Source organism: Mercenaria mercenaria, chromosome 11, assembly GCF_021730395.1.
Source record: "Mercenaria mercenaria strain notata chromosome 11, MADL_Memer_1, whole genome shotgun sequence".
In the NCBI taxonomy this organism is placed as follows: Eukaryota; Metazoa; Mollusca; class Bivalvia; order Venerida; family Veneridae; genus Mercenaria; species Mercenaria mercenaria.
The window spans coordinates 29,341,440-29,353,009 of NC_069371.1; the positions used below are offsets into that span (position 1 = coordinate 29,341,440).

At 33.8% G+C, this 11,570-nt stretch overlaps 1 protein-coding gene across 1 annotated transcript in view; it reads right to left on the minus strand.

Moving 5' to 3' along the window:
* The window catches only part of LOC123532298 (calcitonin gene-related peptide type 1 receptor-like), a 97,086-nt gene extending 87,058 nt beyond the window's left edge, over positions 1-10,028 (minus strand). Inside the window, exons 1-2 of the mRNA XM_045313703.2 lie at positions 9,857-10,028; positions 8,989-9,172 (exon numbers count right to left, since the gene is read on the minus strand). Coding sequence (XP_045169638.2) covers positions 8,989-9,145 — 157 coding nt within the window. The 5' untranslated portion in view covers positions 9,146-9,172; positions 9,857-10,028. The remainder of the gene's footprint in view (positions 1-8,988; positions 9,173-9,856) is intronic.
* Positions 10,029-11,570: the final 1,542 nt, after the last annotated feature.

Below are 11,570 nucleotides of genomic sequence, written 5' to 3' on the forward strand. Positions count from 1 at the left end.
CATTTGGGAACACCCTGTAGTTATATTTTTTGTTTAAAAGTACTATTCCACCCCTTGCATCAACACAATAGTCACAGAAAATGTGTATAATTAATATCTACATATGCTGGCCAAATATGGTTTTGATGCACGGGTGGGAACAATGTTGTATAAAGCAAAACACGTTTTATATCTATATAACAGGGTACGTTATTCTATTTGGAACAAAAATCAATGTTCTATGAAACAAATATTGAAAATTTGACTTTAAGAAAACTTATTTCTTAGTAGTTTATTTTTTACTCTTAGAGTAGGCAAATTCATATAGAAAGTGTCCGAAGTCCTTTACTTATTTGAGCAATTTTGATCAAAGGATACTATGTGCAAAACGAAATGAAAGCTACAGAAATATTAATGGATCTTATTCAAACTACAATGTAATTTTATAATATCGGCTTATAAACGAAAATTCTCTTCGTGTGACACAAAGGAAACATTTATTGCTTATTTCCAAGATTAAATTTTTATCAGTTTACCATAAAATATCTCTGAAATTAACTAAGATTAACTTTAGTAAAATCGAAAGTGTAGAAACAATTAAAACAGAGACTTGCACAAACTGTATCATAAAATTCAAAATAGTGTGTGTTTTTGTTGTTGTTTTATTTTAACTGCGATTAAGGCGGCATTTTTAATTTGTTAAGATCTTTCCATTTTTGTGTATTTCTTTCTCATATTTGTTACATATACAAACATAATTGTTTGGAAAGATCTTTTAAATCTCTTCAATGATAACACTAATTATGTAGCGAATGACTACGAAAAGAGAGAGTTCACTGAATGAGATGAATTCAGAAATGTTTTTCCAATCGTCAATTTTTAACAAGAACGTCAGCTATGGGTAACCGTTATACCAATTGTTTAACTGACTTTCATTGAGGGAACCATGTCACATAACTCTGAACAACAATATCTAATTTAAGACTTTAACCTTTTTGGTATGATTAATTGTGTACGGCTCATATCTTTGCGCATAATAAGTGCTCAAAGAAATACTTCATTGAAATTATTTCAAAATCGGAGCAATGGCTACAGGAGATGTCGTTTGAAGAATGTTCTATTTTAGCCCTGGCGACAATGTTTTTTTCAACAAAAGGTAACAATTTGAACAATGCTGGTGGAAGGTCTATCAACAAACATGTGCGCGGCATTGTATGAGAATTCATGTCATAATCAAATAAGCTCTGCTGAAACAATTTGTCACGGTTGTCACGGTAGTTTTATGACACTTAAGTTGTGTTCTAATACAAGACTTCCCTAGGGGAACTATGTTCAGATTTATCAAAAGCATGCTTTTGATATCAGTAAACAGCTTCTTGTTATTCTTGTTAGACAAAATAAATATACGGATGATCTTTCAAGATCCAAAGACGTCCATCAGAATAAAAAGAGTAACCAAGTCACACAAACTTATAGAAATAAGGTTTTCTGTCATCGAACGCACAGGCCCAGACAATTAGCGCTAGCCAAACAAACTCAGAGCATAGTAGTTATTTTGTCATCGTGCTGTTAAAACTAACCTACAACAAAAGATATCTGTCACTGAATACAAAAGTAAAGACAACTAGATCTATCACAATCCATACTAACCAAATGCATCAAAGTTTTTAGTCATAAAATATTAACGCAAAGGCATCATTCCAAACTAATCTGCAACCTTACAGTATTTTGTTACAGAATACACAAGCAAAGACAAATACAGCAATCCAAACTAATATGCATGATTGCAGTTTTGTCATTGGATATATTTGATATGAATTTGTTGGGTTTAACGTCACAATGAAACAGTTATGTCATATGGTGACCTTTCCAGCTTTTGCCGGGGTAGGATGATCCTAGGTGTGCCTTCCTTCCATAAGCTAGATGGATGGATTCCTTACATTCCTTACAAGCATTCAATGCCCCGAGCAGAACTTGATCCCACACCCGTGAGAGGCAAGTGATTCGAAGTCGGCGACATTTACCACCCGGCCATGTAAGTCCCTATCATTGAACATAAACGCAAAGGTAAATACAGCAATATAAACTAACCTGTATTATAACAGTTTTCTCTAATTGAATATGAATACAAGACAAATATAGCAATCCAAACTAAACTGCATCATTGCAGTTTGCTTTCATTGAATATAAACCCAACGATAAGTACAGTAACCCAAACCAACCTACATCATTGCAGTGTTCTGTCATTGAATACAAAAGCAACGACCAATATCGCGATCAAACTAGCCAACATCGTTACAGTTTTCTTTCATTGAACACAAAACCAAAAACAAGTACCGCAATCAAAACTAACCTACAACTGTGCAGTTTTCTGTCAATGAATACTAAATAAAAGTAGCAACAGAATACTTACATATATTTACATGTTATACGTCATCAGCTCAGTCATCATGCTACTTAAACATGTCATGTTAGTCAAAAAAAAATGCTGCGTTTTATAATCCGAAAGAAAGAATGAGATTTTCGGCAGAAAGTCTATTTTGAGACGAAAGAACACATGAACACCTTCTTTGAGAACAGGACGCGTAACGTTATTCGCAGTGTGGCAAAACTGACAAACAGCATGACATAGCGAATATTCTTATATATATTTTCCAATGTTATAACATTTCTCATTAATAGACGACTTAACTCAATTTACATGAATGTTTTGCTGTTTTTTGCGTTGGTAAGAGATGTTTTTACAAAATAGTGGCTAACAACAGTTGATGAAGTTAACAATTTCTGTAAGAAAACATTTTGAAGCGTAAAGCGCATAAAAAGAAACAAGCAAAATGATAAAAGACTTTGTTTTGTCTGTTCAAGGGAGGTATTTAAGTACATGTAGTAAGTACACAGAACAAATAATAATAAAGTGCTCATAAACTTTATTTTCTATAAAAATCAAACGATATCAACGCCTGCATCCTAGGCAACACTGCAATACTATAAAACTGAATTGATTTTATTATCAGAAATACCTATAACACCAAGCTCAATTACTAAGACAACTTTGTAAAGCCGCTACATAGCACCAAAAGACTGTTTGTAGTGATATTTAACAAAATATTCGTTTATGTAGTCTATTTAGTACATCCAAAACCGTTCAAGTCATATGGGAACCTTGTAGCTTTTCAATGGCAAGAGATTCTGCAAATATCCCTCTGGGCAAATGTTTAGGCCTAGGGATGTACGGACATCCGATTTGAACCACTCACCTCCCGTAGGTCAACTGAATGGCTTCCTTATACAAATGTGAGCATTATATTGCTTTTCATATTTAAAAAACCGACATTGCTCCAGTGTTAGATTACATTAACGTACTCCTGATATCATTAGATACAACCGGATGCAAAAAAAAGCTTTCGATTCGGTGATCATGAATTTTGAAACAAGTTAAAACAAAGCACTGATCAAACTGTGTTTGGAATACCAACACTTTTGTTGTTCATCTAACACTCCAGCTAATAAAAACTGGAAAGTAGATCCATCGAAAGCACCGAGAACAAGGCAAACAGTGAAAATTGCAGACTCGGTTTGATTGAGTCTGTTCATGAGCAGTAATGGAAAATGCAACACTGCCCACGCCCCCTAGCACCGGCTTAAGCAGTATTCTTCAAATCTAAATGAGTTGAAATCAATGATCCCGTAGGACCAGGAAATATAACAACACTGAGCTAAGTCTAATACCGCAAGGTAACCTGCTTTACATCATTGCAATTTCCTGTAATCAAACACTCTAGCCATGACGAAAATTACATGCTAAATTAGCGTTCAACATTACACGTTTCTGTAATCGAACACTCAAGCCATGGCGAATACTGCAATGGTTACCTTAATTACCATTTTACATTGCACGTTTCTGTAATCGGACAAATATTGTTAGCAAATTTACCATATGACATTGCATGTTTCCTGTCATAGAACACTCTAGCCAAGACGAAACCCGCAAGTTAAATTCCTATACGGCAGTGCTTAGTTCTGTTATAGAATGTTCTAGCCAAGGATAATAGTGTAAACCAAGCACCAATGGCATTGTAGTTATCTGACTTCAAACGTTTCAGCAAAGACTAATACCGCAAGTAAAACTAACATATGGTTTTGCACTTTTCTTTCATCGAACCATTGGACTTCTCTGTCATGGAACATACAACCAAAGGTCAATACCACAAAAGAACTCCGCCACCAGCATTGCAGTTTCCTGTCACTAAATGCTTAAGTCTTTAATTTCACCACATGGTAAACTACCATACAATTGGAATTGTAAGTCGTGGAACACTCAGTCAAAGACTAATAAAACAAGCCAAACGAACCTAAAGCATTGAAGTTTTCTGTCTTAGAGCACTCAAGCCATAATAATGCCGAAAATCAAACTACCACACAGCACATCAGCGCTCTAGAATATTCAATCCAAGACTAATACCGTCAGCCAAACTTCCCTTCAGAATTGTAACTTTCTGTCACAGAACGCCCAGTACATGATGAATACTGCAAGTAAAACTAGCCTTAAAATTGTGCATGTTTGCTGTCATATGAGATTCATATTTGTAACGTCAGTACTACTAAGACGTCTACGCTAGGTATAACCATGTTTCTGTCGTCATTATATCTGTACTGAATACGTACAAGATATAAAATTGACATTTGAATGATGAACTGGTACATTTGTATCGTCACTCGCGAAAGAGATTACCAATATATATTCCATTTTAGATTATGATTTACGTCATTAGATCAGTCTTTGTGATGTTCAGATCGTGATAAGATCAAATGAATTTTTCATGTAATTTTACAACGCTCTCGCTTAATATAAACAGAAAGACAACATTCCATTAGCGGCGGAACATCATCTGTTTTGAGACGAACAAACATCTGCCTTCAACGCACAAGACACGCAACACGATTTCCTGATACTGTGGTAAAACTTCTCATATGACACCAGTGCTGGTTTTTTCTAGGAAGCGGACTCGAGAGTGGTTCCAATAAGCTTTAAGCTTTCATCATAATCGAGCTAAAACAAATTAGTATACACTAAACTAAAACTGAGAAATGTTGTTATATCTAGTAAAGTATGACAACATTGTCGTAAATGCTTATGCAAATATCATAATGTGATAAATACAACCTCATTCAGACGTACAATATGTTATCAAATGCATAACGACATTATAGAGCAAACAATGATATATTCACAAAAAGATCCGAAAAAATGAATTTCTTGAAGTAATAACCACGCCCAATCAATCAATCAATCAGCCCTCAATCAATAGGTCAAAATCAATGCTGTTGCTAAGTGACGACCTTAGAGTGTAGCGGTGTGTGTGTGGTTGGGGGGGGGGGGGGGGGCAGTTGTTGGGTGCTGGCGCTCGTCTTCAAGTGCTTGGCGTAAGGCAATATGCAAGAAAACGGAGAGAATAGTTGACCTCCAGACTCACTTATTGACAAAACTATGTGTAGTTTCAAAGTTAAAAAAGTTATCCCAATATACCCCAAAATACAAATTTCAAGTTCAAATTGCTACAATTCTGACAAAATGCAAGAGAGAGTGTTATGATTGTGTACAACGTTTCCAAGCTAATGCCATTATGATTTTCGTGAAAACAGACCTAAAATATTCAGCCAAGAAAGTCCAAATTTCTAAGGACATATAAGGTCATAATTCTGATAAAACATATATATTAGAGTTATGGTTATTGTTCTACATTCGCATGTAATAATAATAAACAAGTCTGTAAAAGCCACTGTTCTTAATAAAGTAATCAAGAAAAGAGGACCTAAACAAAAAATTAATCAAGTTATTCATTTTTTTAAATTTCATAAAGGGGAAAAATTGTGAAAATAATGCAAGTAAGAACTATGGCGCTCGGCCTACTTACTCATCTAATGTTGATAAAAAGGTGTGCAAAGTTTCAAATTTCAGCTTTTATAGTTTTTGAGAAAAAGTAGACCTACACAAATAACTAACGCCGACGTCGACTCTTACACCGACAACGACGCCGTGATTTATAATTATATCTCGTAGATTTTTTTGTAAAAAATCAGCTAAAAAGGAAAGCGATTTATTAAGTGGGGCTTTTAACATGATCAGCTTGAATTTATAGATATCATCAAACCAGGAAAGTTTTAATTACTTTATTATGTATGCTATGAGAATGTGGAAAAATCAAAAGAACTTTAGATTTTAATACAAGATCTGGCTCTAAAAATTTGTTCCGGTACATTTATGCATGAACAAGCTTTAAAATCAAACTAAATTAAAATCGTACTGAGTGATAAGCAATTTCTAAATGTTTGGAATTTACCAAAATTACGGAATTAAAGGCAGGTACTGATAAGCTGGAAATATACCTGTTCTGACGTATTGTCAAGTTATATGAATATTAATCAAAAGCTGTAGACCTAAAGATTTTTTGACTTCTAAAGATAACCTTGACCTGTAAGTTTGACGTCTAACGCCAGGTCTTGCAAACAAAATATTTTCTAGTAATGTTGAATGTTTGTGTCTAGTTACTTGAATATCCATCTATTCTGGACTGGACACAAAAAATGATGTAAGCTATTTTACTTCTTCTAAGTGTGACTTTAATCTTTAAAGTACAGATATGGGTCTTGAATGAGTAACTTATTATGCCTGTGTCAAGATATCTGAATTATCACGCATGCATAAAAACTATGAAGCAGAATAGAAAATTTTCACCTCTAAGTGCGACCTTGACCTTCCAGGTAGGGGTATGAACGGGACATATTGCTTTTTTATGGTGAATGTTTGTGCCAAAATATTTGAATAGTCCATGCGCGAATTAAAAATTAAAGAGCGAACAAGAAAAATAATTGATCTTTTACCTGTGTGACCTCGACCTTCAAGGTTGGAGTATGTAAGTCTTGATCACGATCTTGTTATGGCGAAAATTTTTGCCAGATTATTTGAATATCAATATCTGCATAAACATATTACATAGTGGACAAATCTATCTTTGACCTTGATCTTTAATGTAGTGGTAAAGGTCCTAAATGCGACACGTCATCTTGTGAATATATGTGCCAACTTATTTGAATATCCATGCATACACAAAATATATATGGACCAGACAAGAAAAATGACCTTTGATCTTCGCCTTCTAACTGTAACTTTGACCTTTTTGGTAGTAGCCTGGATATTGCACGTGACACGTCGTCTTCATGTGGTAGTTTATTCCTGCCAACGTATTTCAAAACGCAACACAAAAAGTTATCGTCAGAACAAGATGCTTTGCATGCACATTTGACGCACGCACGCACATACACACATGGATAAGTGTAACACTATATGCCCCAACCCTCCAATTTTAAATGGCGGGGGCATAAAAATAAATCTGTCAAAAACGGTCATGCTCAATAAAACGATTCTTTCGCAGAGAAAAAGAGAAAAAAAGCTTTATTAACTTTCATCTTGAACGTTATAAAAATCAGCCTTTAGATAAAAAAAAATCAATAAAGTAATTCCGTTATTTTTGTCGTGCTGTACTAGTGTATTATACTTAATATTTCGAAAGTATTTTCATAAGTGGATACATTTCTGTCCCTGTTTCGGCAATCTCGATCTAAAGAATAAATGAATGTTCTATGCATAATAACAAAAATGATAATACACTTAAAATAAAAGTCATAACATACACATGCATGCTTTTTAACATACAGAAACAATCTTTCTTATTGCTTTCGTTTACGAGTGATTAATGTACGGCAGTTCATACACCTTAGCTTGAAATTGGTCTGAACTGATGTCTACTAAATTAACTTTCACAGAATCAATAGCGCAGGGTCAATTAAAACAGTGCCTTTTGCAAACTGTGCCATTCAGAATGATGTTTTTGGAATATTTTAAGCTTCAATTAAATAAAGATTTTAAAGCATTTGCATATCAAGCAGTTTTGAATTGGCGAGGGAATCTTCATGGAAAATAATCGTTTTTATTGTTCGTGTAATATTACATCGTGAGTAATCTGCATAATGTCTCGTCCAATAAAAAAAGCACAGCTTTACAGATAAAAAAGAAACATGCAATGTCTGATGAAGTTTAAGAATCAAACTTTCCTTGTTTTAGAAACTTAAAATGATGCAATATTCCACTCGTTTGTATACATTACCGTAACATCAAAAGCAATTTAAGTATACAGGAACGTCTTGCTTTCTTGAAAATCACTGGATTTTGTTTAAAATGCATCCGAAACATAACGGAGTCATAGTTAATTCTTTTGCTCCAAAGTGCAAGAAAATAAGTCTTATTTTCAAAAACATGATATCAGCATACCAAATGTTTAATCAAATTAATTCATTAGGAGCAGCAGCATTTTTTTATGATACGGTTTGATACTACGATCAACATACCTTAAAACAATACAAAATGTGTTTGATTATAGTTGTTTACAACCTGTATGCCGTTATATTATTATTTTTCACTACAGTACTGTACAAGTCCTTTAACTTTTAACATTTTGGTTGTTTGATTTCTCTTCTTCTTTTAGTGGAGGGGGAAGAGGGTAATTCACAGAGACACTGCTTAGGCTACATGGCAACTTTATTGACGGGAGACACCAGATGCCAGTCATGTGAATATCTTAGGTAAGGGCGGGCACCTGGCTAGACCAAAAAGATCTTCCGCCGGCCAACCGAAAAGCTTCCACATATGAAATCATGGGCAAGGCTCGGATCCGTAGCGATGAGGGACAAATGAGTTTAAAATTTGATTTCCATTACTAAAACTGCGTTTATTAGTTGAAAATTAATCACATGCTGTTTAGATAGACATATATGTCGCTAAGCATGGTATAATATAAGATGTGCGTCATATGGTATAGACGTTTACCTGGCTTTGTTTTAAGAAGCATGCTAGCATGTCAAATTGACTTGAAGTTACGATACCGATGTTTAGGAATAAAAAAGAGGAAAACGAAAAGGTAGATAAAATGCAAGAGATGACTTAAAGATTACCTGATGAAAGCGTTGGTTCTTTGGAATGTTTTTCAATGCATTCGTCTCGTAGTGCATTAAACACAACTTGCAGCTGATGTGGGTACGATCTCCGAGCTGGAGCCTCTGTCGTTTTCCTGATAATAGTATATCCGCTGTTGTCTGTATTCATTTTCATTTTGTGAAAAAAATCTTGTTACATGTACTAAAATAAAAAAAATAAATATTATCGCATGGTTTGGTTTCTAATAACGCAAATCTGTCTTAATGCCTCAAGCGGTTAGTCAGAGGAGAGACTCAATCTGATTGATTTAGGCAGGTGATTGCTTAAGTAAACTTCAATTAAGAACAAGAAGTATGTTTGTGTGTGTGTACAAATTGACATTGTTTGCAGAAATGTCAAAAACTCAAATCTATCCAAGCACAAATAAAATAACCGTTTTCGAACCTTATATAACAACAAGAATTTGCATAAAATCTGGTATTTTATACATAAAACGAATGTTTTGTTTTTTTGATATTCAGTTAGATTCATTTACATTCTGTTGAAGCATCGTCCTTTTCTGTACACGAATAATTTAGAAAAAAAAACACGTTTGTCAATACGTTGATTTAACAAACGGCGCTTTCCAAAAAAATACTACTGATACACAATTGTTAATCCTTTTCAGACGTTTTTTTGTTGCAAAATATCTGAGAATATTTCGATTTAACATAATCATTATACAAAACAATTATTCAAAGCCAGATGAGACGCATTAATAAGATTCAGAAGCCTGATATTTTTTGTATAATCAAATACAATATCACAAGTTGAAACATTGTGCTATGACCTAAACAAATCAATCATTCATAGAATAACCAATATTGAAGAAAAAAGTTCACAAACCTGAGCTGATATTATTAATAATCTCTTGTACCGCTCAAGAATCACCGATAGAACCAGATGTCTGGAGAAGTGTTTGATAACTGCAGAGCATGCTTCATGAAGTCGCTAAATACCGATAATACTGTAAGATGGGGAGAGACAACATGGATAAGCAGTATGTTTTAAAACAATATTTCACCCAGCAAGCATGCCCATATTGGATATTAGTAGATGTTGGTAAGTGATTGGAATATTTGCAGATGTTTCCGAAAAAGGACTGCCCGATATAAAAATATTAACAATATTAATTTAGTTTTGGAATATTAATTTAGCTTTGAGATATTATATTTATGTGTGCAAAAGGGAAAATTTGATTGCATTCAGTCACCACCTAACGTGTTATATGAGTGTTTTCAAAACAAAGGCGGTCCAATATTGGCCAGATGTCGATATACAAGTGTTTGTAGGGAAGTAATATTACAGCAGTCGGGTTACTTTGTTCTTGAAATCCGTACCATTATTGCATGGATCTTTGTAAATCCAGAAGATGGCAAATTCTCAAAAAATATTCGGAGGTGGGGGCGAATAACATACGGGCTGGCCAATAAAAAACAAAAAAACATTTGCCCTGCTGCATTATTATATGCGGAATCGTACTCGGGACCTTTTGAGTTCCTCTCTGTGGAACATCTGGGGCATATAAATAATAACACAATGGAGTAAATATGTCATGTTATCCAAAATGAAATGAAGTGTTGCATTGGAAATGAATTTCGTTTTCTTTTTATTATTATTAAAAATATACTTAAATCCAGTATAATAATTTGTCGTAAGAATAAACTGTTACATATATCACAATTACATTTTTCACTCAATAGCCATCAGAATAAAAGTCATTAAGTCGGTCAATCATGTGTTTTAAAAAAATCCTATTCCTATTTTTTTCCCCAAATTTGTGCATTTTCGCGTAGAGCGCGTGATTTATTCAAAAAAACTGCAGAAAATGAGACGGCTTTTTTGTAATAGATTTCGGTGTAATGAGAGGAAACAAACAAGGATGTGTCTCAATTTTCAACACAGGCTATCACTGACTGGCGCTTAACAGAGAATTGATACATAATTTGTCAAAATTTGACAGCACTTTAGCGAAAAGCAGATGTATGAGTAGATAATTTCATAACATATAACCTAAGTATACATGTTGATCGTTTCGCTATAAATATAGGCATGAATTTAGGCAGGAATTTACAATATAAATGCAGTAATATGACCTCTAAACCATACAGTGTGTTTGATTTTCATGAATATATCTACATCTCGATGATAAAGCAAATTAAACAAAAAGCTACTCAAAAAATATCATGAATACTATGATGGTTTTAACATAGCATTATCTTGTTTTGGGAGCTGTGCAAATGATTAATATTTTGCACATACTAATATTAATTTATTGATTTCTTCGTATTCGTGTTTCGTTTCTTTGTTAAAAACCTTTAACGCTTTAAAGTAATTAACCTTTCACAGAATGTTTCAGCATAAACAAAATATAACCAATTCTTTTCATTCTGATGGATGTTTTTGACCTTTAACTATTTCAAGCTTGTGCATAAAAGAAAACCGACCATTTAATAAATTGTTCTTTGCTGAAAAGAATGGAAGTATTCCCCATGGGTAATTCCTCCAGTATCATAAATATCATTGTCAACAGTTTATCTTGTGATTATCTAACACTCAC